Source organism: Rhineura floridana, chromosome 6 (genome assembly GCF_030035675.1).
Source record: "Rhineura floridana isolate rRhiFlo1 chromosome 6, rRhiFlo1.hap2, whole genome shotgun sequence".
Taxonomy (NCBI): Eukaryota; Metazoa; Chordata; class Lepidosauria; order Squamata; family Rhineuridae; genus Rhineura; species Rhineura floridana.
The window spans coordinates 35092457-35120373 of record NC_084485.1 but is presented as its reverse complement, the minus strand read 5'-3'; the positions used below and the strand labels follow the sequence as shown (position 1 = coordinate 35120373).

Here is a 27917-nt window from a genome sequence, read left to right as displayed (position 1 = left end):
AAAAGGAAGTACTTCTTCACACAGCACCATAGTTAAGCTATGGAATTTATTCCCAGAAGAGGCAGTGACGGCTGCCAACTTGGAAGGCTTTGAAAGAGGTTTATTCAAATTCATGGAGGATAAGGCTATCAAGGGCTACTAACCATGTCAGCTATGTTTTACCTCCATTGTTGGAGGCCATATGCTTCCGAATACCAGTTACAGGAAACTGCAGGAGCGGCCAGTGATGTTGCACTCAGGTTCTGCTTACAGGCTCCCCACAGGCATGTGATTGGCCAGTGAGAGAACAGGATGCTAGAAGATGGGCCACTGGCCTGATCCAGCAGGATCTTATGGTTTTATGGAGGAGCAGAATGACACAGGACATTTAAAGTATACTCACACACACACACAGATCTATTCCAGCCACTATTCATGTTTTTGAGATTTCTTTTCATGCATAGTCCGCACACTTCCAACCATATCTTCACAGTGAAAGACTAAACATTTCCTATTATTTTTATCCCAATAAGACGCTGACTTATTGGGTGGTTAGGTGTCATAATACAAAGAAAATGAGTACTTAAATAGCCATTAAAATCAATATAATTAAAACAAAAATTAAAATTAATCAGTAAGCATAGCAGCAGTAGCCAGCAGACACAATTACAGAGCAAGAACGTAGCCTGTATTTAAACACATGGTTTAAAGTTGGCTTTCAAATCTGACTTGACTGGAAAAATTTAAACCATAGATTCCAATTTGGACTTAACAGGAAACTATGGTTAAGTGCACTTTCCTGACTTTTTTGCTCCCTCATACAAAGGGAGAAGTGAAGCTATTGCAAAGGGAGAAGTGAAGCTATTGCAAAGGGGCTGCCTTCGAGTGCATAGAGCTCATGCATATCCTTGTTTATGCACATTCCTTTTAAATTCTCATTTAATTCACGGGTAGCCAACACTCCAAATGTTGTTAAACTCCAACTACCATTAGCCTCAGTCACAATGGTCAATTGTCAGGGATAATGGGAGTTTGAGCCCATAAACATCTGGAGGGCACCGTGCTGGCTACCCCTGCTTTCATTTAATTCATAATAAATTTGGTTTATTCTGGTTGGTTTATTGATATTAAGCCAACCCATATGAGCCATTCTGGATGTAACTTGGAACTCTAACTTCAAAGCAAACCAAGACCAGTACATCAAAGCTGGTGTGGAAGGGAAGAGCATGCAGCCCCCAACACCTGGCTTCATGAGTCATGGTTTATGGCACTGGGAATATACATCAAAACCAAGCCACTGATTAAGCCAGCCAAATAAAGGCCTAGTGTGCCATGCACCACAGACAACTGGGATTCTATGCACAATTGACTGAAATGAAGGAAATGTCAAGGTGTCTCAACTGTCATCTTGCACTCAAGTAGTGAGTTACAAACTTTCTATCTCCTAAATCTTTAAAGGACATCAAAAGCTCTGATGACTTAATCCAATAATACACAAAGGACAAGGCATATCTCTTTCCACCCTTTCTCCATAACTGACTTACAAGACATGCCAAGGTCAATTCATCTGAACCAACAAAAAGAAACACACACCTTTTTTGTGGACAGATATTTATTTGCTGGAGATATTTAAAAGTACTTACAGTGGCAGACTTCTACAGTTTTATAATATATTTTCTCCTGTAAAATGATTACTCCTTCCCCCCCCCGTTTTAATGAGCTGAACACTTCATAAATCACCTTACTATGCTTGAAGGGCACAAATATATATAATGTAATACACAAAGCAACAGCTTTAGATTCCTTTTTGCCCCAAAGACAGCATTTGAGCAAAGCACTCTATTTTTAAAGGAATAGTATTGAAAGCAGTCACACAATGTATTTGCACTGATAGTATGAAGTGGTGGTAAGCTCCTCAAGAGAAAGGAGAGTAGCATGTGAAATAATGCAGAAATATAAATACAAATACAGGGCTGCCCTTGAAGACTATTCAGAAACTTCCAACTGGTCCAAAATGCAATGGCCAGATTACTGGCTGGTGTTCCATTTAGAACTCATGTATAACCCATTTTAAAACAGCTGCATTGGTTGCCAATTTGTTTCTGGGCCCAAGTTATGGTGCTCACACTAGCATTTAAAGTCCTATATAACTTAGGCCCCAAATGTCTGAAAGACTGCCTCCTTCCCTACAGATTCTCTTGGGTGTTAAGAGTAGAAGAGCGAGCCCTCTTGGCAGTTCCAGCACCCCAGAAGCCCAGGGGATGGTTGACCAGAACAGGAAGAGTTGTGGAATTCTCTCCCCACAGAAGCTCACCTGGCACCTTCATTATACTATCATTGTCATCTGCTGAAGACACACCTCTTTAGTCTTTGACACCTGAGATGCATATTTTTAGGACCCACCCTATTCTTGTGATTGTAATTTGTTTCAAACTGTTTTAATGTTGTATTTTAGATTTGACCTGCCCTGGAACCTTGGGGTGAACTGTGGGTAATAAATTAAAAGAATAATTTTCATTATTGTTGAAACATACATTTTGAATAGGGAGAAATCACCCCAAAAGACAGAATGCTATTCACAACACTTAACTGATCCAATGCTAAAAAAAATGTTTTTCTTCTAAAGCAGGGATGGGGAGCCTGTGGCTCTCCAGACACTGTTGAACTACAACTCCCATAATTTCCAGCCAGCATGGCCAATGGTCGGGGATGAAGGGATTTGTAATTCAGCAAATATATGGAGTGTCACAGGTTGTCCATTCCTATTCCAAAGCTACAGGTCCCACAACTGATGAGAACCCATGTAAAACTGATTTACTGACTCATCAACTAGGCTGAGCTTTCGATAGTCTATGATAATCCTCTCCAGCAAAAGCAGCAGCAGCAGCAGACCCATGGGATGACTTTACTGAATTTGATTACATTAATTTGTGCAAAGATTTGGCATTCATTAGCAATTGTGGCAGATAACAAGAGAGAAGCCAGACCCTTCTGAACAAGTAAGAACCAAGAAAGGATTAATGAAACCTTAGATTAGACTGAACGTATCTGTTCTGAAGACATTCAAAATGATAAAGTCTTCATTTGCTTCTTTTTGTCTTGGCACTCTTCACTCTAACATTCAACCCTTGTTACAATATCTGGGCTGGTGTCTTCTTTTTTCTCCTGCAAGATTTCAGTTCAAGTCTTTTCGTACAACATACTATCAGTTCTACATGCACAAACAAGCATCATTTTTTTGCATCCACATCATGACTGCTACAGTTTCTTATAGGGCTGCAAGGCTCTGCATGACAGAACACACATGCTTTGACTGTGTAACCATAACGTCTCAGTTTCAACCCTTTGTATCTTCCACCAGAAGAAAATGGGGTAAAAAGTGGTGGGAAAGACTCCCCTCTATGAGCCCCTGGACAGCTTCTGCCAGTCAGAGTACACAATGCTGGGATAGAGTGGCCAATAGTCTGACATGGTATCAGGCACCTTAGGAAAGTATATAGCTCTACTGCCTAAATACTTTCCCCTTTCACTAATCATGTGTTGTATGTGAGAAGCAAGTCTAACATGTGAACTCCTGCTTGCAAGTCGAGGCTCTGCATTATTGGGGCACCAGATCATGCAGCTGCCACAATGACATGGAACTTGTCATTGCACAATCATGGAAAGAAAAGATGTGATGTGGGGGTGGGGCTAAAAGCATGCCCCCACTCCTTGCTGTAAGCTCTTACCACCTATACACAACACGGAAATAACACTTTGGACAGCTTTACAAAGGAATTTGACAAATTCAAGTGTGATGAGCTTATCACTGGCTACTATTCATGAAGCCCCCTTCAAAGGTGCACACCTTAACGTGATGAGGGGGTTTGAGAGTGTTGAAGAAGCTGAGAGCAAAGCCGTCAGGAGTCTAGACCAAGAGACTAGACTCCTAGCAGGGGCACCCAAGGTGGAATGGTCAAAGCTGAGACACCAGACTAAGATGCAAACAAACTCAGAGGAAGGCAATGGTATATCATCTCTTACCATGAAAACCCTATTGTCGTGTCCAGGTTGAGGCTCAGGAACCAGACCAGTTGGTGAAAGCAAATCAGTTTTTATTAAAGTGATATCCAGACAAAGACTACGTCGTGTCATGAACTTTAACTACTAAACATAACCTGCGACAGAGAAGAGTTGACAGAACAAGGAACCACTACTCCCCCTGTCCCTTAAGAAGGGGGTACACGAGCGTGAATTCTCTCACTCCGCCTCAAAGTGCCCTCATCTACACCCCGCCTCTCCCCCTTCTTTTGCTGCCTCTTTTGCTGTCTCCTTGTACGTGGTGAAGGGGGTGCCACCGCCCCCTCCCCTCCTGAGAAATCTGACTCAGGTATGGGGGAAAGCAGGGGGCAATGCTTAAACAATCTGGCTGTTTCTCCTTGCTTTTTCCTGGATCAGGAGGGGGTTGGATTCCTCCTTGCCCTCTCTCCTTCTCCAACTCCTCCAAGCTCGGAGGGGGAGGAGGCGTGGGAAGCTCATGGTAAGAATCTATGTCTGTTGGACATTCAAGGTCCTCGCTCCCAGACAGTTCTATCTCTGAGATTCCCTCCCCCTCTTCTGCTTCTCCTTCACACAACTCTGTCCAAATGACCCCCTCCCTCTCCTCATCGTCTGAAACTTCAGGGCCCCAATCCTGCATCCTGACACCTATGAACAGAGTATCTAAAATGCAACACAAGATAGTGCTGGAAGATGAGACCCCCAGGTCAGAAGGCACTCACCGAGCTACTGGGGAAGAACAAAGGACAAGTACAAGTAACGCTGTGACTAATGTCGCAGCTGGGTCAAAGCCGAAAGGAAGCCCAGAGGCTGATGCGCACAGATGCAAAAGGAGAGTCCGGAGTTGTACGACGCACACAATAGGAACATGGAATGTAAGAAGCATGAAGCAGCGAAAGTCAGAAATTGTCAAGCAAGAAATGGAACGTATCAACATTACAATACTTGGCGTGAGTGAATTGAAATGGACAGGAATGGGACATTTTCAATCAGGCAACTACAAAGTATTTTATGCAGGAAATGAGAAATTAAGAAGAAACGGAGTTGCTTTAATAGTGAGAAGTGATGTAGCATTAAACAATTAAGAGCTATAACGCAAGGTCTGAGCGAGTGATATCAATGAGATTTAATGGGAAACCTATTAACATAACCATCATCCAAGTCTATGCTCCAATGGCAAATGCAGAAGAGGAATTAGAGAAATTGTACGCAGAAGTACAGGAAGAAATTGATCACACACCAAAACAAGATGTGCTGATAATCATGTAGGACTGGAATGCAAAAGTAGGGAACAGAGAAGAACTAGGAATTGTGGGAAAATGGGGCTTAGGAGATAGAAATGAAGCAGGAGAGACTGATCGAATCCTGTGAACTCAATAATTTGTTTTTTGCAAACACATTTTTTGAGCAACCAAAAAGAAGACTGTACACAGATCAAACTGATTATATAATTGGTAGCAAAAAATTGAGAAGTTCCATACTTTCTGCAAAAACCAGAGCAGGAGCAGACTGCGGTACAGATAATGAACTGGTCATATCAAATATCAGAGTAAAGCTAAAGAAGAACAAAGCAATCATAATGCCAAAATACAATTTAAATAACATCCCAGAAGAATATAAAGATCAAATAAGGAACAGATTTGAGGCTTTAAACTTAGTTGACAGAGAACCAGAACAACTATGGATTGAAGTCAGCAATGAGTTCGCTGAGCACTTCCAGCATAAGATCTCACGCATTCGTCGGGACCTAGACTCCCATTTTATAGCAGCTAACCCTAGTGAGGTGTCTGGAGCACAGTCTTATCATGTTTTGTTGGATGAGTTTCAGTCGGTTCAGTTCGAGGATGTGGACAAGGTGCTTGGACAGGTACGTGCAACCACTTCGGTACTAGATCCTTGCCCCTCTTGGCTAATAAAAACTAGCAAGGAGGGAAAAGTTGGCTGGGCCAAGGAAGTGATAAATGCCTCCTTGCGAGAGGGAGTGGTCCCCGGTTGTCTGAAAGAGGCAGCAGTGAGACCACTCCTGAAAAAGCCTTCCCTGGACCCAGAGGATTTCAGCAGCTACAGACCAGTGGCGAACGTTCCATTCCTGGGCAAGATCTTGGAACGAGTGGTTGCTGACAAGCTCCAGGCGCTTTTGGATGAAACCGATTACCTAGATCCATTTCAATCGGGTTTCAGACCTGGTTTTGGCACTGAGACGGCCTTGGTCGCCCTGTTTGATGACCTTTGCCGGGAGAGAGACAGAGGGAGTGTAACTCTGTTGATCCTCCTTGATCTCTCAGCGGCTTTTGATACCATTGATCATGGTATCCTTCTGGAGAGGCTTGTGCAGTTGGGAGTTGGAGGCACTGCTTGGCAGTGGTTCCGCTCCTACTTGACGGGCCATCTCCAGAAGATAGCGCTTGGGGAATATTGCTCGACACCGTGGGCACTCCAATGTGGGGTCCCGCAGGGTTCGGTTTTGTCTCCCATGCTCTTTAACATCTATATGAAGCCGTTGGGTGCGGTCATCCGGAGTTTTGGAGTGCGTTGTCACCAGTACGCTGATGACACGCAGCTCTACTTCTCCTTTTCATCTTCTTCAGGTGAGGCGGTCGATGTGCTGAACCGTTGCCTGGACGCGACAATGGACTGGATGAGAACTAACAAACTGAGACTCAATCCTGATAAGACTGAGATGCTGTTGGTGGATGGTTTCTCCAATCAGATGGTGGATACATATCCTGTCCTGGACGGGGTTACACTCCCCCTAAAGGAACAGGTTCGTAGTCTGGGAGTCGTTCTAGACTCTTCCCTGTCACTTGAGGCTCATGTAGCCTCGGTGGCACGGAATGCGTTCTACCAACTTCGGTTGGTAGCCCAGCTACGTCCCTACCTGAGTAAGGAGGATCTTACATCAGTAGTACATGCTCTGGTAACCTCACGTTTGGATTACTGTAATGCGCTCTACGTAGGGCTACCTCTGAAGACGGTTCAGAAGCTGCAGCTGGTGCAAAATGCGGCGGCCAGACTGCTAACAAGAACGAAGCAATCTGACCATATAACACCTGTTCTGGCCCGCTTGCACTGGCTTCCAATACGCTTCCGGGCCAGATTCAAAGTGTTGGTACTAACCTACAAAGCCTTATACGGCACGGGACCACAATATGAACCGGCTCGTGCACTACGGTCTGCTACGAAGGCCCTCCTCCGGGTCCCGACCCATAGGGAGGCCCGGAGGGCGGTGACAAGATCAAGGGCGTTCTCAGTAGTGGCCCCCGAACTATGGAATAGTCTCCCCGAGGAGGTGCGCTTGGCGCCGACACTATCATCCTTTCGGCGCCAAGTTAAAACCTTTATCTTCTCCGAGGCATTTTAATTCTTTGTTAATGATTGTAATGTTTGTAATTTGATTTTAGGTTATCCAGTTTTTTAGATTGTGAAATTTGATTTTAGATTGTGATGTTTTTGTATTTTATTGTATTTATGTTCACCGCCCAGAGAGCTATTGCTAGTCGGGCGGTATATAAGTTTTAAAAATAATAATAATTATTATTATCAGGGAAGAATGCAAAAAGACAGTATCTCTAGTTAAAGAGAGAAAGACCAATAGATGACTGAAGAAACTCTTAAAACGGTTAAAGAGAGGGAAAGCAAAAGCAAAAGGAGATACACTGCACAGTCAGAACCCTAAATGCAATAATACAGCGACTAGTATGTAGGGACAAAGAACTATTATAATAGTTATTGTATAGAAATAGACGACAACAAAAAAAGTAGAAGAGCCCTATTCCAAAAAAAATAGAGAAATTAAAGGAAAATTTAAACCAAGGGTAGGGATGTTGAATAATCAATAGGGGAACACACTGTCTGACCGAGATGAAATAAAAGGAAGATGGAAGCAATACACTGAAGAACTCTATAAGAGAGATGCAAGGATGACAGATTCATTCACGGAGGAAGTGTATGATGAAGAACCAGAAATTTTAGAATGTGAAGGGAAAGCAGCTCTTAAAATACTGGAAGGAACAAATCACCAGGAACAGATGGCATACCAATAGAGTTGCTACAAGCTACCGAGACTGAATACGTCCAAATTTTGACAAAAATTTGTCAACGAATATGGAAAAGAAGACAATGGCCCACAGACTGGAAGCGTTCAATATATATCCCAATTCCAAAGAAAGCAGTATATTTTTTCTAAGAACATAGGAAGAGCCTGTTGGATCAGGACAATGGCACATCTAATCCAGCATCCTGTTCTCACAGTGGCCAACCAGTTGTCCATGGGAAACCCACAAGGAGCACCTGAGTGCAAGAGCACTCTCCCCTGCAACTGTTTCCAGCACCTGGTATTTGGAAGCATACTGCCTTGGACTCTGAAGGCAGAGCATAGCCATCATGGCTAGTAGCCACTGATAGCCTTTTACTCCATGAATTTGTCTAATCTTGTTTTAAAGCCATCCAGGTTGGTGGTCCTTGGTGCCTCTTATGGGAGCAAATTCCATAGTTTAACTATGCACTGTGTGAAGAAGTACTTTCTTTTGTCTGTCCTGAATCTTCCAACATTCAGCTTCATTGGATGTTCACAAGTTCAAGTGTTATGAGAGGGAGAAAAGCTTTTCTCTATCCAGTTTCTCCACATTATACATAATTTTATATACTTCTATCATGTCACTGTACTCACCTTTTCTCTAAACAAGCCCGAAATGCTGCAACCTTTCCTCATAGAAGAGTCACTCCATCTCCTTGATCATTTTGGTTGCCCGTTTTTGAACCTTTTCCAGCTCCAACAATATCCTTTGAGGTGAGATGACCAGAACTGCACAATTCCAAATGCTGATGCGCCATAGATTACATAACAGCATTAGGATATTGGCAGTTTAATTTTCAGTACCTTTTCTAATGTTCCCTAGCATGGAATGTGCCTTTTTCACAACTGCCACACACTGGGCCAACATATTCATCGAGCTATCTACTACAAACCCACAATCTTGATCCTGATCAGTCACAGTCAATTAAGATCCCATGAGTGTGTGTGTGTGTGTGTGTGTAAAATTATGATTTTTTGCTCCTATATGCATAAATTTACACTTGTTTACATTGAATTGCATTTGTCAAGTTACCACCCATTCACTCAGGTTAGAGAGGTCCTTGTGGAGCTCTTCGCATCAAAAATACTTCAATAGAATAGACTGCATGACACCTTGCCACCTCCAGAACTATTTGGGCCTTTCCAGGCCTGTCAGTGCAGCACAGAGGACAGAAACTTGACCTTTGGGGATTTGAACCTGGATTTCTGAAGTCCAGTCAAGACTATGTGGTTTTGTTCAAATATTGTCTCTCATTCTTATGCTGTTATGAGGAACAATACACAATAATCCACTACATGCTTCTCCAAGCTCCTTGGAAGGCAAATAGCATTCAAATATAGTAACTAAGGTACATTAAGGTGAATCTCCCCCCTTTTTTTATAAATATAAGCAAAGCCAAGGATTGTTGGAAAGAAAAGAAAAATCAAACTCGATGGTTATTGCTTACGGCTTGAAATATTCAGTGTTATATCCCCTGAGAACAAAGCCCCAAAGTTCCATTTCACTTTGATGGCACTGCTACTCAGTGACAGCATTAAATTGGAACCCAGGCTTGCCAAGGTCAAGCCAGAGTCCTTTTCAAAACCACTGTCAGACCTTGCAACCAGATCTCCCATGCATTAGCTAGGCCTATTTCTCTCCAAATTTGAGAGCAGCAAGTGCTTCTTTGACCCCCTGCTTCCAACTCCTCACAATTCACTCTCATTACCATCAAAACCGCAGGAGAATATATTGGATGGTGACTCCATCGGGCTATAAGGATGTGCCACGCAAGCTTAAGGTTAGTGAATTCAGCTAATCAGTCTATACAGACAGGGAGAACCGAGTATTCTTAATATAAATCTTTTACTTTTTTAAAAAAACATGGACATGACTTGGTTTTTACAAGTCTTCAAAATCCTACACACAACAAAAACACAGCATTAGCATCAATAAGGACATAAAACTTTTACAAATTAGCATATTTTATATATAGAGTAAAACTTTTGAATGATGAGATTGTCTTATGAACTGGGAGTTTTATGCCCAGTTGGGGAAGGGGATGGAAGGAAAAATAATTATCTTTGACAGTAGGCTCTGAAAATAATTCAAGCCCTTAGCTACCTGCCTTTTTCCAATTTCAAACACTGGCAGAAAGAATTTTCTAAATCTAAAAGTGATGCGTCTCTGTTGCGGGTTGCAATGGAACTCAGTTTCTATAGTGCAGATACATATATGAGGAACCTAATGTATATCAGAGATGCAATCTGAAGCAGTCATGTGCTTGCAGATGAGATTCAGTGATAGGCAAAATACCATGTTCTCTGAAAGGAGCTGAGGGTGGTGGGAGATGTTATCTTATGAAGAACTAATTGCACCAAAACCACTTTCTAAACTATACCCATTACTTTACAATCCTATACACTGCTACTCAGAAGTAAGCTTCCTGAGTTTAATAGAAGTGCATACAGGATTGATCCCTTGTTTCTAATTCCTACAGTTTAAAGGGCTAGCGTAATCTCAGAACCAAGAGGAATGAAAAAACGCAAGGGCATTGATGGTACTTTAGTGCCCTACTGCTCTTTGCCCTCTGGCATGACCTGTAGATAATCCCTGGCTTAGAATTATGTTCAAATTAAGATCATGGTTTCCTTTTGGCCCAAACCACTATTTGAAGCCAAAGTTTATTCCTGGCTTTTCAATCATGGTTGATTTGGAGGGTGAAAAAAACACAATCCAGTATTTAATGCTCCTATGAGAGACAAAACTTCCGCATTATGAATGCTGCATAGTGTATTCATTTTTAAAAACTATCCCACTTAAAAACAGGATAATCAAACATAAACTACAGTCAGGACACATCAATTCATTCACCTCTACTTTAAAATATGAAGCTATCCCAAAGTGAAATAAAATATACTTATGTTCAGTGCTTTTTTTGGTTAAAAAACGAGGTTGCCGGTAGTCATATCTTGATAAAAGTACCACTGGTGCCAGCATAAAATGGCTGCCATGGGCAGCAAAAAAAGGGGTCAGTACTCATTATCCGTGCGTGCTGTCACAAAGAAACCACTCCTGCTTATGATATTGGAGGTGTTTTTTAAAAGATATACACCTAGTGTCTAAATATAACTAGCTAAATAAAAACATAGCTAGCATCTAGGCCAGCCTTTCCCAACTAGTGGGCCACCAGGTGTTGTTGGACCACAACTCCCATCAGCCTCAGCCAGCATCGCCAATGGTCAGGAAAGATGGGAATTGTGGTCCAACAGCATCTGGTGGCCCACTAGTTGGCAAAGGCTGGTCTAGGCTATGGTTTCTCTTCCTGTAATCTGCCAGTAGAAATGTTGGAGATAGAGAAATCCCTTTAGACTCAGCGAAAGCACTGCTTTTAGTATTAAAACATCAACTATACCAAAAGGAATGCTTCACTTTACTGGATGTTTCTATCTGGTAGAAGAATTCTTGATATGATCCTGTTGCATTACAGCTCAGGAAAAGGTACGTTTAGGAAGCTAACTGAGCTCTGTCTCCAGCTAAGGGACTTGGACAATAGTCACATATGAATCCTCCAGTAATCATCCCTCCAGTGTGTTCTGTTGTTCAGCTTTAGGCACCAGCTGAAAACATAACTCTTTGCCCAGGTTTTTTGGTGCTGATGCAGGGGGTCCAGTCACAAATAAATTATTAGAACTGTGTAAGGAATTATTTGATAAATTAAAGATGCTTTATACTGTAGTTGTTTTATGAACCTGATTTGTTGTGTGTTTTATGTTGCAACCCATCTTGATTAATGTAGCGCAGGCAACAAACCGAAGGAAATAATTTTTTCCTGAATAAGAACATGAAAACAGCCATGAGTTTGGCCAAACTCTTTGTTAACATGAAACCCATCATTTACAAAACATAAATTGAGCACCACTAGGATATTGTGGGCTAAACGTCAAAATAAATGCTACTGTCTCTATGTCGCCCAAACTTGGTGGAGCTAACCACCAAACAAGGACAGACATAAGTCAGAGAAGGCATAAAGTATCAACTTTAAGTTACCACTACACAGTCTTAACATTACTGTTCAGAAGATTGGAAAAAATATTTGAGGGAAGAGGGAGAATCAAGATACCAAGTTGTTTGTAAGGCAAACAACGCCAGCACAAAGACCTGTAATACAGCAGACACATTGGTTGTTGTAAACCAGAGCATGTTTTCATTGATCAATAAGCAATAAATCATTCGGCCTCTTGCAGCTGCTTACTATAAATCATTTCCAGAGAGGGTAATAGATGTTTCCTCTGTACAACTGGCAAAACCATTAACATTCTTCAGAGCAAGTTATGAAGTAGCGAATGTATCTTAGAATGTGAAACGCATGAAGGTGCAGAAAGTTCTTACCATTTAATCTTTGTTACGGTACCACTGCACACCAAAAGCAAAGCTCAAACTCTGTGGTAAAAGGGTGCTAGTTATACAAGAGGTTTAAAAAGCAAACTTTTAAAGCAGGAAAGCAAGTCAGAGAAAATACAATTTCACATACAAAAGGTTTAGAGAGCAGACAAATTGCTGCAAGCCTAATCCTCTTTTCCCCAAAAAGCTAATAAACACCGACAGCTGGTATAGCACAGTGCGAAGGAGAGCCTGGCCGGGAGTCCAGAGTCTGTGAGTTCAAATCCCCGCTTGTGTCTCCTGGGTGTCAAGGGCCAGCTAAAGATCACCCCCACAATGAGTGGCTCAGGGGTTACATGCCCTGCCACCTGTGCAGCCGTTGGCAAGCTGCATAGTCCCAAGGAGCCCAGTTGCCCCCCAGCTGGCAGTTGCAGACAAGGAAGGGGTTGGCTTGTGTAGCTGTGGGAATGGTAAACCCCCTCTGAATACCGCTTACCATGAAATCCCTATTCACAGGGTCGCCATAAGTCGGGATCGACTTGAAGGCAGTCCATTTCCATTCACTAAACACCACCAGTTCACAACCTGAATGAAGCATTAAGCAATGTAAAAAACTGAAGTTATGTAACTCAAAATGTACATCGCTCTTTACCATGGAAACACTATCACTCCCCCAATTCTAGATGTGTGGAGAATGGATTGGATTACCCAGGGCCAAACGAGATGTGACATTACTCACTTCTTTTTTTTAAAAAAAAAAGTATGAACAGCATCTGTGGGAGACCCAGTATGGATCCTGGTGGTGATGGTTTTAAACCTTTGCCTCCACTGTGGTCCTGGATCCAGCCTGTGCCCTCAATCCATACCTATTTGCTTTAGCAGAAAAGCTTCCATCAGTGCCAATGGAAGCTTTCCTACCAATGTAAATAGAAGGTGTGGGAATCCCAAGACATATTCCCCCTACCCTGCTCTTTACTGAAAAAACCATTAATACAATTGCTAATTTTGTAAAACATGCCACATGTAGTTTGGTGTTTGGCCATCAGTGGCGTGGGAGCATGAGGCACACACTCTGTACATGCAGTGAGTATTTTGAGATCTGCATTCACACACAGCTTCTGAGATGAACCCCTGCCTAAGATGAATCCCAGAAAACCACAAGGCCAGAGAAAGGAAAGGAAACTTGGGCAGCTGTAGTATCTCATCACACTATCTGAAGTATTTGTAACTACTAAGCAACTTCTCGCTGCTCAGAAGGTAGCAAAACTGTTTACTTTGTTGTAAAAAGACTTCTCAAATCAGATGCCTAAGGCAGAGATATTTAAGTTAGCGTTATGGCTGTCCAAGGTATGCTGCTAGCAGAAACAAATAATTGCTTTATTTTAATAAAGTTCTCTGTGCATAATAGCTTGGCATAGTAGCAGGTGCAGTAGGGAGAAAGACAGAAACCACACTGTAACTAGAGCAAGATTTAAATATATTACAAAGCTGTTCCACTGAGTTGTTACTGTGCTTACAGAAATGGAGGAGGAGGAACAGATTGAGTAGTAGCAGTCTCTGTTCAGGATCCCAAGCAGAACTTCCCTTACATTTACATGCATGCAAAAATACATGAATGTTGATACAGTAGGGCCCCACTCATACAGTGGGTTACGTTCTGGACCCCCGCTGTAAAGCGGAACTCATTGAATAGAATGGTGCGTGATGCCTGAAAACCGCCGTAAAAGCGGAACAAGCGCCGTATGAGTGTGGCTTTAGTCTAATTGCGTCTAATTGAGACCGCTGTATTAGCAAATAGCTGTAAAGTGAAGTGCCGTAAAAACAGAACAGTTAAAGTAACCTTGAAGGAATGCAATCATGACCAAGAATGTATAAAAAACACAAACCTGAATCTAGATGAAGCACAATAACTCATCAACAGAGTGCAAAAGATCTCCAGTTCAATCCCCAGCATCTCATGCAGCAGAGCCGGGAAAGACTTTGGAGAACTGCTGTGAGATAAGACACTAATGGGATAAGGTAGACCAGTCATCAGACTTCAATTTAGTTTTTGTCTAAAGTTATGCATTCTGGTATTTAGATATCCTCCTAGGGCCAACAATGGCTTCAGAGACTTCATGAAGCATTTTAAAGACTCTTTCAGTTGATGCTCACAACCATATGGGCTAAACGAGCAATATTTGTTCTCTCAAAATTCTCAAGACATTACATTCTATGCTTCTGCTACATCAGGGCTAGAGAAGCTGAGTATAGAAGCCACCTTGTCAACACCCTCAAAATGAGGGGCAGGAAGCAAGTTCGTCAAATCTGCATCAGATTGCACCTGGTATCCATAATATGCACCAGACCCAAGCTCCTCTGAACAGCAGAGTGAATCAGGGTGGCAGAACCAATGCCTGTATAAGGTTTTCCCACATGCTCAAAAGGGAATGCTTTCTTCTGCCAATATCATTTATAACATTTCAGCAGGAGCACAGCATACATCAGGACAGATACACCCTAAATGAGTAATATTGTACTTACTGAAATACACAATTTAAGGGAGCGATGCACTTGGTGGAAAGCCCCTAGCAAATTTTGACTGTTTCCATTATGTTCTACGACGTGAAATATTGATGGCGATGGGTGATGGGAAGGGCTCCCTGCTTGCACCGTAAAACACATTTACCCTCAGCAATCTAGTCTATACAGACAGGGAATTCATTTATAGAATGACATACTAAAAAGTCACTTGGTCTGTGACACAGAAAACAGTTGCCTTAGATCCAGATCCCAGACCAGCAATACTGGAATTGTGCCTCTGGTTCTACAGAGATTAAGAGGTAATAAAGGAATAACAAGCACATCTTGTACTGTGGTTAAAGGACTTCAAATAATTAGGAATGAAGTCAGTTATCCTTACCTTCTCTCTCCCAGCCAAGACAGAGATTGCCATACTAGAGGGCAAATTTAGCTACATCTTGAAAAGCCATTCAATTAAGTATAACTGCCTCAAGCTCAGTAACATCATCATATATTTTTCTGTCTACCAAAGCAGGTTCTCTTTGAACTATAATATAGGCCCAAATATTCACAGTGGAACACTTAATTTCCATGACAATCTTGGGTAAATCTGCATTGAGCAACATTAACCTCTTTAGTTTTTTCAGACATCTTCCAAATGACAAATAAATGAAACTAAAAAAGGGACTCAATTACCTTAAGGATGTTTTAAGAAGATTAGAAATGTAATAAATAAGTCTTCAAGTTGTAAAATCTAAACTGCAGTATATGTAGCTTGAAGAAGATGGGGAGGGAACACCAAATGAGCAAACCCTTCAGGATAAAAAGGGCAGCATAATTTATTTAAATCTGCAATACTATGTGACTAATTACATGCACTGGTGCAATGGCTTCTGCTATTGAATTACTGTAATTGGAAATTCTATGCAGAACTCTCACCCAGTAACAGCCATCACTTACAGAGATCCATGCAAATGTTTTGCTTTATTCCTTCCGATACTGCACAACACACTGCATGACAAGTCTGCATCTTAGATAAGCTATGTGGTTCTTGCAACAGCTGTTCACAGTAAGCAGGCATCACTTCTGCCTTTAAATATTTCCACTGAATAGTGCAGGAATTAAAAACAATACCAAGTAAAAACTATGGGAATGGACCACAGCTCAATGGCAGAGCACATGTTCTGCATGCAGAAGATTGCAGGTTTTATCCTTGGAATGTCCAGTTAATGAGATCAGGCAGAAGGCTACAGAGGAAGATCTCTGTCCAAGACCGTGGAGAGTCAGTTAGTCAAGACAATTGCAGGTTCAGTGGAGAAACAGTTTGATCTGGACAGCCTCATATATTCCTCTGCCTCATGGCAAATAGCTTTTTAAGGCAAGGTGACTTTAAAAAGAAAATCTGTGAGTTGGTGATAGGGAATAGAAGTAGTGTCAACGATCAGAATAAATATTTTGCTAACACAACTAAACAGTGGTTCAGTATCACCACTATATGTTGTAATACTCCTGAAGGAACTTATGTGGGTCCCAACCAAAGGATATTGAAAGCCTGCTACACATGCAGACATACTTTGGATGGGATCCACATTGCTCCATCACTAGTATTACAACAAACAGTGGTGATACTAAACCTCTAATATCTAACCAGTGGTCACTGTACTAACAAGGCATGATCCTCACCAATGCATGGAGGAATCCACATAAGGCAGCTTTCCCCAACCTGGTTGTTGTTGAACTCCAACTCCCATCAGCCACAGTCAGCATGGCTAAAACTAAGGGATAATGGGAGTTGTAGTCCAAAATATCTGGGGACACCAGGTTGGGAATTGGCTGCCAGATGACCTAAGAGCTGTTTCCCCACCATCAACAACCCTCCAGCATGCACACATGGTGCCAGAGTGTCAGGAGGAATGGGAAACCTGGGCGTGTCTCACCTCCCATCTCCCTGCTCTGCTTTCTCTCACCACACAATCAAGGAATATGATCTCTGAGGGGGTATAGGAGGGATCCACATACTGAACGCGCTGACGTAATAATAGTGATCAGCAAGTGAAGCCATGCAGTAACCAATAGATGGCCATGTACACAAAGTGTTTCAGGGGTTTTCTTTTCCCAGGTGCCTTCTACATTATAAATTCCCAACACCATGAATTGAACATATTTCTATAAATGGTATTGGGAGTTTGTGCAGGCAACCATGAGAGGTGAAGTCACAATAAATAGAATTATGCAGTAGCAGGTAAAGCAAGATATTTTCATGACTGATTATTACCAGAACACAAACTACCTAAAAAGTTGATGAAACTGTCAAAATCCTTTCAGCATTTAATTAGGCTACAGAACATAGTTCCTATTCTCTGAACACATGTTTTAACCCATTTATGCTTGCATATAAAGAATGGAATAGCTAGCTGCGCCACCACTTTGAAAATGGGTCTTCCAGAACAGGATAAACCCTATGGAAATATACAGGGTGAAATGAGGCACTCCACAGAAGCAAAGCTGCGAACAATTGGGTCAAATTTGAGCAGGCAGCACAGTCATCTTATTTAGATTAAGCATTAGCACAGTTGTCCTTATCAAATGGAAAAACCTAGACAGATAAATATCCAGCAATTTTACAGCCCATATTATTTAACAAAGCTCTGTCAAAGTCAGCAATGTCAGGAAAAGTTTTTACCAAAAAAATTACAGGTACCACACACTAAGGTAGCTTCCAATCACATCCTGGAAACTTAAGTTTACATAATTAAAGTAGATTAAAATGCTCTGTCACAAAACAAAACAAAAAATCCACTTTAAAAAATGGGACTTTTTGGAGTAAAATGAACTAAATGAACTAAAAAGTGTGGGATAAATGATTAAGAGGAAAACAGATAATTTCTTTGCAAGCAAATCAGGATGCATGCTCACTGTCTATAACCTCCCACAAACAAATCAGCATGAATGCTCAATAAAGACTGGACATCATATAACCTCCCTGGAGGCTTTGTGTAAGCAAATCAGGATGAATGCTCAATAAGCAGGTCATCTGGAGGAGCTCAGTCAATCTACCTAGATTGTAGACTTTTCTTTCCTATCTGACAACAGTTAAAAATACAGGACAACAGGAAAATTACTGTAGCTTCTCAAGTTCCTTGGATAGAAGCACAACATAGGCAGAAAGGAAAAGAATTCCCCTTACCATTACGCTAGTTGTAAATGGCAGGGTGTGAAAAAGTTGATAGTTTTCACAAGAGAGAAATTGTACTTGTCACCAGCCCAAATCAGTTAGCATTTAGGCTCTCCTATTCTTACCAAAATGAGATGCAGGATAATAAAAAGGACTCCGCTACTCTGGTGCAACTTTACACCCATGGCACTGAATAAAACAAAAGAACTGAAATAGTTTAGCAGTCAGAACACCATTTTCATTTCATAGGCAGTTTAAATTGTTATTCCCTGCCTATACACAAGACGTCTTTGTTCATAATATATTCAGAAGATCATGTTATCAGTGTTGATTTTGTCTACAATTTAAACATGTTAGTATTGTTTTAAATAAATATTTGCATGTCAAGTATATTATATATTTTTCCTGACCTTTATATTGTTTCAAGTGTTTATTTTGGTCAAGAATTATTTCTCTTTTTCTACACTGATTAAAAAAGAGAAAAGCAAACAATGTTCCAAGAACATACCAAAAGTATTTTACTTACAAATTCGTAATCACCATCCTGAGGTACTCTCCAGTCTGAGGAATATCTTTCAGGTACATTCCTTCCATAGTTGTTTCTCCGATTCTCTTTTTCTTTTTGCTCAAAATACTCAAGGAATGATGGTCTGACAGACTGCATTGTTTCATCTCTTCCTACAAATATATTATATTTTAAAAAATAGTATTAAAAGTCAAATATTTCACATTCCACTAAAATAACTGTTTACCACATTGCTTCCAACAACACCTCCACATGATAGAGGGTCTGGTTTTAAAAAACCTCTGAAGAGGAAAAAATTCTCAGACTCTTATTAAAGGAAAGCAACTCTTCATTTTGTTTTTTAAACAGAGGCAGAGAAATTATCAACACATCTTATAATTTAGAAACAGGAAGAAGAGTAGGTAGATCCAAGGTAGTGTTTCATCTCCTACGATCACCCAGGTCTGAAAGTGAAGCCTTCCTCAACCTGATATTGTCCAAAACAGTTTGGAGGGTAGCTCCCATCAGTCCCAGTGACCATGACTGTGGTGGGTGGGGCTGATGGGAAATGTAGTTCAAAGTATCTGGAAGGCATCAGGTTGTGGAAGGCTGCCTTAGGATGTTCTTACATAAACTTCTGTACCTCAAAACCCAGACTATAACACTGTTGTTGTTTTTACCAACTCAACTTGGGGAGAAGACAGTAGACCTTTGTTTCACATACTAACATGGCTGTCATTCATGCCTCTGCACCTTTGAGGCTAGGCTTCTATAAGGCAACATGGTCAGTCCTCCTTCCTGATGGGAGTGGGTCAGCAGGAGAGCATCAGGCCTGTGCAGCACTGCCCCTAAAATATTATTTAGGCAGGAAGAGGTGCTTCAAAAGTGTCTTAACCTCTGGACTACTTAAGTTGTTCTATACACTGAATGTTCTTCAGATAGTACAATCTGAAACTGTATCCCTGGCAGGCTTCCAAATGGAAAATTTAATTCAATTTGTATTGTATTTCAATTATTTAACAAAAGGGGACCCTGAGGGCTCTTATGGCTTCAAAGAGACTTCCACTGTAAAGTGGAAGGATAAACACCACCTATGATTCAGTGGTCTGAAGATCTCACTGACCTTTCTGTGTTTGAATATATAGCTTATAACCATCAATCTTATTTGGATACTTATTTGGACATATGGACTACGAATATTAATTTATACATTTAAATTAAAATCGATGGAATATTTCTACTGTCAATGTGAACCAACAATGCTTTTCTCTTTTCTTTGTTATATTTGCAAAAACAAATTTGAACAATTTAATTCAAAAAGGTAGCTTTGCTGTTTAAACCTTTACAATTCATTAAGCAGTCGCTTCATTCTTTGTGTTCTAACACAGATCTTTTATTTACATTATATAATTTGTGCTGTAAACAGGATGTTCTACTACATTGCTAGTGTTGATGTTTACTGTTTGTAAGCCACTTTGGGGTTTATTTGAATGTAATCGAGATCATGTTAATGATATAGAGCCAGTGTGGTGTAGTGATTAGTGTCAGACTGGGACGTGGGAGACCAGGGTTCAAAACCCTACTCAGCCATGAAGCTCACTGGGTGACCTTGGGCCAGTCACTGTCTCTCAGCTTAACCTGCCTCAAAGGGTTGTTGTGAGGATGAAAGTAGGAGGGAAAGAGCCATGCTTGTACATCACTTTGAGCTTCTTCGAGGAAAGGTGGATATGAATGTAATAAAATAAATGCAGTCACTGCAATAAGAAAGACTTTCTGGAAACACACAACTCTGGCTATTAAAAAGCCCAAAGCCAACTGACATAGAATTAGCTGCAATCCTATGCCTGCTTACCTTGGAAACAAGCCCTTCTGAATGAAGTTGGACTCACACACATAGGACTGCACTATTAAAACAGGTACAGGTAACCATACAGTTCAGTATTTCATATTGTAGTGACTATTCTCACATTAGTTTTTGTTTCACTGAGATCCTTCATAGGGAGTAGTCTAGGAATTAGATTTCTACAACAATGATTGCATACAGTATGGCTAAATGTTCACAGCCTGGCAGTGGAGCAAAAATAAAAGGGGGGGGAAGGAGAGCTGCCATTCACCCAATGTATTTTAAAGTTTTTGGTATATTAAAAATGCATAAACTACTTTTTCTAAAGCATGGGGCTCAAAAGCATAGTACAACAGCTTGAAAACAATAATAAATACTCAGTCCTGTAACACACAGGAAACAGTTCAGAATGACCGTCAGCATGAAACTTCCATCTCAGACTAAGACAGATGCAAAAGCCTGCTGGAAAAAACAGCCAGGTTTTTACGGTCTACGAAAAGGTAAAGAGAGAATGATGGCCAGATGGCCTTCCCTAAATGGAAATTTAGCACAACCACTCTTGGATCCTCACTGACTTAACCTATAAGAAAATAATCTTAAACAAAACTACTACAGCCAATCTCAAGGAACAAGGAGGAACACATATAAAGCAGAGCTCCCCTCAGGCATACTGCACAAATATGGATGTGTTAATGAATAACTGTGCATTTATTGACAAATGTTCAGTTTTAAGGTGCCAAAGTTTTATATTCTCAGAAGATGCATCTCCACTGGCCCCTTATTCTTCTGTCGTACATTATCTGCCCAAGCCTCCAATAAAAAGAGACTGGACCCTAGAATTTTAGAAGCATGTTGGCAAGTTCACAGCTCTGTGCAGAACCAAATTTTCCTCATAAGACATCTCTGCATGTATGGAATTCACATAAGTGACCACCAATATGTCTGAAAAATAAATAATGAGAGGCCTTAAGATGAGCCTTAGATTCATATATATTCCAAGCTTATTTACCAAGATGACTCATAATTTTTCCCGGCGTGATGAATTGCTGTATGTATTTCCCCCCCTACACATACAAGTTCGCTCTGCAAGATCAATGTATTCAAAACAGTTAAAACAAAAAAGGAGACAGTTTCTTTTTGAAGTTATAACCCTTTACATACTGCAGTAAATCTTTGAGCATACTAAACTGAATGTTTAAGCCTAAAAAAGGCAAGAATACAAAGGTGCAGAGTCTGAATGATCTGTACAGCCCTACATCAGTGGTACCTAACTGTTTTTGGGCCACAAACCCCTTCGAGAATCTGATAAGCTGTGGACCCCTCCCCAGAAAAATGCACATAAATTATGTATACACAAAATTTTGCATACAATTAATTTTACTGCATTTGAAATTGATTTTTTTGCACCCGGTTCATGGACTCAGTAAAATCCATCCATGGACCCCCTATTACCCTCACAGACCCACAGTTGTTGCCAGAGTTCCCTAGGAAGAAGGACTGACTGTTAAACCACTCTGAGAATTGTACCTCTGTGAGGGGAATAGCGTTCTCCTCCTAGCTTTCAGCACCCATAACAAACTACACTTCCCAGGATTCTTTGGGGGAAGCCAGGACTGTTTAAAGTAGAATAAAGTATGGTGTGAATGTGACCATTGCTATTTTATGCTCCACTGCTATTTTATACAGTACTGGTCTAGATGGATCTGTGGTCCCAACATATAACCAGCTTCATATATTTGCTACAATGCAAAACAAAAAACTAATGCAAAACTCAAGCCAGGGCATTTCCTTAATATTTCACTCCTGCCCCTATAAGGCAACCTACAATACCTCCTTGCCTCATTTTAGTCTAACAGGTATGCAACAATATGTTAGGTTGGGGGCCAAATATGGCTCTCCAAGTCTTTCTATCTGGCCCTTTGGAGTCTCCCCAGGCCATATACCCTCTTCGGCCCTGATTCACACCTTCCTTTAGTGTGTTTGCTTGGCTTGAATGCGTCCTTGAACTATAATGCTTGCCTGGATGGAAGGTACAGAGGCTGTGTGTGTAGAAACTAGTCTCCTATGCAAAGTTAAACATTACATTAGCTGCTCTACCCACTATTACTTCTGGTCCCACCCACCACAAGCACGTAGCCCTTAGGCTCAAACACTTTTAGCTGAGTAAATTCACCCAAAGGACAGAACAACTATTCAGGGCAAGGGTGTTCTGAGGGTTTTGTTTGTTTCCCGTCATAATCAAGTCTGGTTACAAAGTGCACCAATATTATTGGGGGGGGCAGCAAAAAGGGTGGGTGGGATGGAGGGAAGAAAAGGCTATTTAATCCTTGCATACTCAACTTTCGTTTTTAAATTTATATCCTGCCCTTCCTCCCAAAAGGAGCCCAGGGCTCAAAACATTCATCGTTCCCATGCTTCCCCCTCCTTCTGCACAAGACACCTTCTCTCTCATGGAGAAAAGTGGCTAAAAGAGCATTTTGAGTGAACCAATGAGATGGAGAGGGTAAGAGCCCATCTCAAACTGCTGCAGCTGGTACATAAAACCCTCAGGGCTAAAGAATAATGGAACTAAATGTAATGGGCAATATACAAAAGGGAATCTTTGGAAGCAACCCAGTGGCAGTGTTCACATCATGAAAAGCCATAGTTAATGGTTTACCATGAATGCACACAAGACTCCTGCTTTATTCCTCCTCCCTAGCCAGTTGGAAAATAAACCACAATCCCTGGCAGAGCATTATGCCCAAACTGGGGATCATGGTTTGTTTTGCTCTGAATAAACTATAATTGGAAGCCAAAGTTTGTTCTTTGCTTACGTACTGTGGTTTGTTTGGAGCAAAAGCAGACCATGATCCCTGGTTTGGACAAAACAGTAAGCTAGGAATCACTGTTTGTTATTCCCACTGTCTAAAGGGGAAGAGTGAAGCAGGAGTGATCTCCACATTTACAGTAAAACAATAATTATGGTTTAGTGTGCTGAACATATGAATTCCATGTGTAGCACTTATCTAAACTTTATGGCGAAGGAACAATCTGAACCTCGATCTTCTTTATTTCCAAAACCTGTACGCTACCCTTTCTTAGTATATAATAAAAAGAAAAGACATTATGCCATCAAGCAAGCAAGACACAAAGATGGCTGACTGGGTGGAGGGTTTCTGGGGCAGTTGCACAACAGCTGAGGAAGGTGGGTTGGGGCGGGGACTGGGGGTGCCTGGGTAGATTGCAGGGGGTGAGCAAATGGGCAGGTGGGCTACATAGCAGTGGCTGCAGCCTGGGAGGGTGGGAGGTCAGCAGAATGGTGGCGGCAGGAGTGCAAGAGCTGAGGCAAGTGGGTTAGGGTGGGGAGTATAGGTGTCTGACGGGATGGCAGTGGTGACCAAGTGAATGAGTACTGTGAATTGCAGTGTGACTGAGTGGGGTGGCAAGGAGACTGAGCAGACATCCAAAAGAATGCACAGATAGTGGTGGTCAGCAGTGGCCTGGCCAAGTGGCTTCATGGGAGGCCTTGCGGTAGGGTCGAGGCCTCCCAGGAGCCGGCTCTGCAGCTTGGGCAGGCCACAGATACTGTCCACTCACTCACTTTCTCCCAGTCATTCACTCACTCAATCTCACTCACTCTAAAGATCTACAGGGGGAAGGGAGGGGGCTTATCAAGGTATAAAGGGGAAAGGGAGGGGGCTTAGCAGTTGCAGGAGGTGAAAGGAGAAGGTCTAAGATGTTACCATGGGAGGAGTAGGGGCTGGTGAGGGGTGGGGGCCGTTTGGAGAGAGTAGATGGGCTTGGCCAGCAAAACAAGCAGGGGGGGCAGCTCCTAATATACTATATTGGCTCAAAAAATTAATGTTTTGCTTATTATTTTACTCTTGTCATTTACTGTATGCATGCATGTATGCATGTACGATACCCAGTAGGCTTTAAAAAGAGGATATTCTGTGCATGACAGAAGCAAGCAAAGTGAATCTCCTTAACAATACGAGATGATCACTTCGTAACACATTCAGATACCAACAGAAAGCTTTAAATATAACCAAAGAAAGCCAGTGGTTATTCCCGGGTTAAAAGAGAGTTCAAGCATAAACATGAATGAGTAAACTTTTGAAATACTGAAGATAAGCAATTCTACTGCTGGCTGCAGCTTTCCCCTTCAGCAGTCCTCACTGTACATAATCAGATTAAAAAAGCTATTCAGGAAATCAGCATTCAAAAAAGTACAAAAATGCTATACTACGGGATGATTTTTCAGTACATCAGAAATTTAACTATCACCATAGGTCTAATACATTTATGCTTAGCAAATGGAAGCTCATGCATTATACCCCTTTGACACTGTCTCATAAAAAACTAGGACAAACTCTTTAAAAAAAGAACTGGGTGTTAAAAATGAGAGTTCAAGTAACAATTAACGACTCAACTTTCTCATATAAACAAAGTCACTCCGGGACCCAACATTTAGTAAGGATGAGCCAAAACAACAGGCTGATCTCTACAAACATTTTCAGACCTTAGCGTTTTTTTCGAAAGTGGCAGTACTGATGTCTTCACACAGAAATAGAAATAATGACATTATAGCACCACGGTCAGACCTGGCTACATGATGACATACTGTAAGGAGATGAACTAAACTCTTGCATTCCCCTTACTCTGAACTTGGGATGGGTGGGTCTAGAACAGGGAATGCTTCAGCCCATTGCAGAAACAACCAGGCCAAAGTGTGCTGTCCTGCTATGCTATGTTGGTAATCAGGCTGGAAACATTGGACAACTGTATTATATTATTATTAATTGCTTATTATTAGTCACTTTTTTAAAAAAGTAACCCAAAAAAATTTACAAAAAGAGTACAGAGATTAAAACCGGTAAAAAAAATCAAAATCTAGACACACCTCCTTACATATCACCCACTGAAGAGGCCACAAATATCTAACACCCTCAAAAGATTAAGGGCTGTAACTGGATAAAAAGAAGTGCTTTTACCTTGTGTCTAGAAGTAGAAGATAGATATGACAGCGATGGCATGAACTTCCCTAGGAAGAGCTTTCTATAAGCAGCATAATAAACATAGCCAGTAACAGCAGTTCAAATGCGCCAAGAGTCTCTTGATAGCAACTAGTCCAATCGATCCCAATTCAACCATTTTTCAGAATACTTTGTTGTCCAAAGTCAGCACTGCTATTGGCTGATCAGTCCATAATTTTCCCAGTTTATTTCTGCAGTGTTTAGCAGCAACAATCCCAAGCATCAGATGCAATGTTTATTAAAGTGAACACAAGAACCTGATAGCAGTAGGCAGGGCTGTGGAGTCGGAGTCGGAAGCAATTTTGGGTGGAGTCGGTAGAAATGTACCGACTCTGACTTCCAAATAAATTTTGATTGACAAGAAGCAATTTTGGGTGGAGTCGGAGTCAGACAGTAGAAAAATAGAGGAGTTGGAGTCGGACAGTGGAAAAATAGAGGAGTCGAAGGTTTGGCGTACCGACTCCACAGCCCTGGCAGTAGGTACTGGAATTTAGTCTAGAAATGAGACTAAACACTGCAGATATGTTTGATGTTATGGGGCAAATATTTCATAAAGCTTCATGTTGGACCCCTAACAACCTCTTGGATGGTGGCGGGTTGGTGGAGGGAGGACAAAGAATGGTAGAGTTGGAAGGGACCTATAAGGCCATCAAGTTCAACCCTCTACTCTCAATGCAGGAATCCAAATTAAAGCATACCCGACAGGTGCCTGTCCTGAATGCCTCCAGTGTTGGAGAGCCCACTCCCTCCCTAGGTAATTGGTTCCACTGTCGTACTGCTCTAAATTTTTCCTGATGTTCAGCCAAAATCTGGCTTCCTGTAATTTGAGCCCATTATTCTGCACTTTGGGATGACAGAGAAGAGATCCTGGCCCTGCTCTGTATGACAACCCTTCAAGTACTTGAAGAGTGCTATCATATTTCTCCTCCATCTTCTCAAGATGAAACGTGCCCAGTTCTTTCAGTCTCTCCTCACAAGGTTTTGTTTCTAGTCCTCTGATGATCCACGTTGCCCTCCTCTGAACCTGTTATAGTTTGTCTGCCTCCTTCTTAAAGTGCAGTGTCCAGAACTGGACGCAGTACTCCAGATGAAGCCCAATCCGTGCAGAATAGAAGGAACTAGTACTTCACATGATTTGGAAACTATACTTCTGTTAATGCAGCCTAAAATAGTATTTGTCTTTTTTGCAGCCAATTGCACTGTTAGCTCATATTCAGCTTGTGATCAACAATTCCAAGATCCCCCTCGCATATAGTATTGCTGAGCCAAGTATCCCCCATCTTATAACTGTGCACTTGGTTTCTTTTTCCTAAGTGTAGAACTTTATACATATCCATGTTAAATTTCATTCAGTAGTTTTCAGCGCAATGCTCCAGCCTATCCAGATGACTTTGAGTTTTGTTTCTGTCCTCGAGGGACAGAGTTTCCCTCTCAATTTTGTATCAACTGCAAATTTGATACGTGTTCCCTGTACCACCTCATTCAACTATAAAATGTTGAAGAGTACTGGGCCTAGGATCGGGCCCTGCAGTAACTCACTCATTACCTCCCTCCAATTTGAGAAGGAACCATTGATAAGCACTCTTTGAGTACGATTCTGCAGCCAACTGTGGATGTACCTGATAGTTCTTCCATCCAGCTCACATTTAGCTAGCTTGCTAATCAGGTAATTAAATACAAGGTTATACTGTGGGTGCAAGTTGGGCAAGGGGAGTTGAAATGGCGTGAGTAACTTGCCTTCAGGCTGTTAGCTTTATGAGGCATCACAAGCAGTGAGTCAGCTTGAGTATATCAATCTTGCTTCATGCAAGACCCTTGATGCCCACTCAGAAGTGCAAACCACTCTTGCATGACATCTGAATTTGGCTCTCATTGTTAATACACTGAATTTTAAATTAAATTAAAATGGTCAAAATATGCAGTCACTTGAATAAGGTGACCCAAATCAGACAATTAAGCTTTCAAAACACTAGACACCCACATATTCTACCTAACTGAGAAGTATGCATAATTCCAATACCTGCCTACACTTATCTCAACAGATGTTGTGCCAACAAAATTCTGTCTTGGTTGTAGAAACTGCCACCTACGCCAGATTACTAATGCACAATTACTGTTAGGAGTTATTGGCTACATGCTTCCTCTTACAAATGAGATTCAATACTTTGGGACCAAGTTGTGCACAGATAATATCAAATCATTTGTCTTTTCCTACTCTGCGTTTGCAGATGTTGCCAAGACTCTAGAAATCTGTAGCTATTGAATAGTAAATTTGGAAAACTTCAGATTTTATTACAAGTAACTAATTATGTTTTAAAAGATTACTATTTTGTCAAAATGATCTGAAAACTCAAACCCATTTTAAAAGGTTATTCGGTATTTAATTAACAACGTTGACAATTATTTTCTTCTGCTCATT

At 41.3% G+C, this 27917-nt stretch overlaps 1 protein-coding gene across 1 annotated transcript in view; it reads right to left on the bottom strand.

Annotated features, from left to right (window-relative positions):
- Positions 1 to 27917, bottom strand: part of STK4 (serine/threonine kinase 4) — a 91444-nt gene that overhangs the window by 18813 nt on the left and 44714 nt on the right. Inside the window, exon 10 of the mRNA XM_061631438.1 lies at positions 18659 to 18810. Within this exon, the coding sequence (XP_061487422.1) occupies positions 18659 to 18810 (152 nt within the window). The remainder of the gene's footprint in view (positions 1 to 18658; positions 18811 to 27917) is intronic.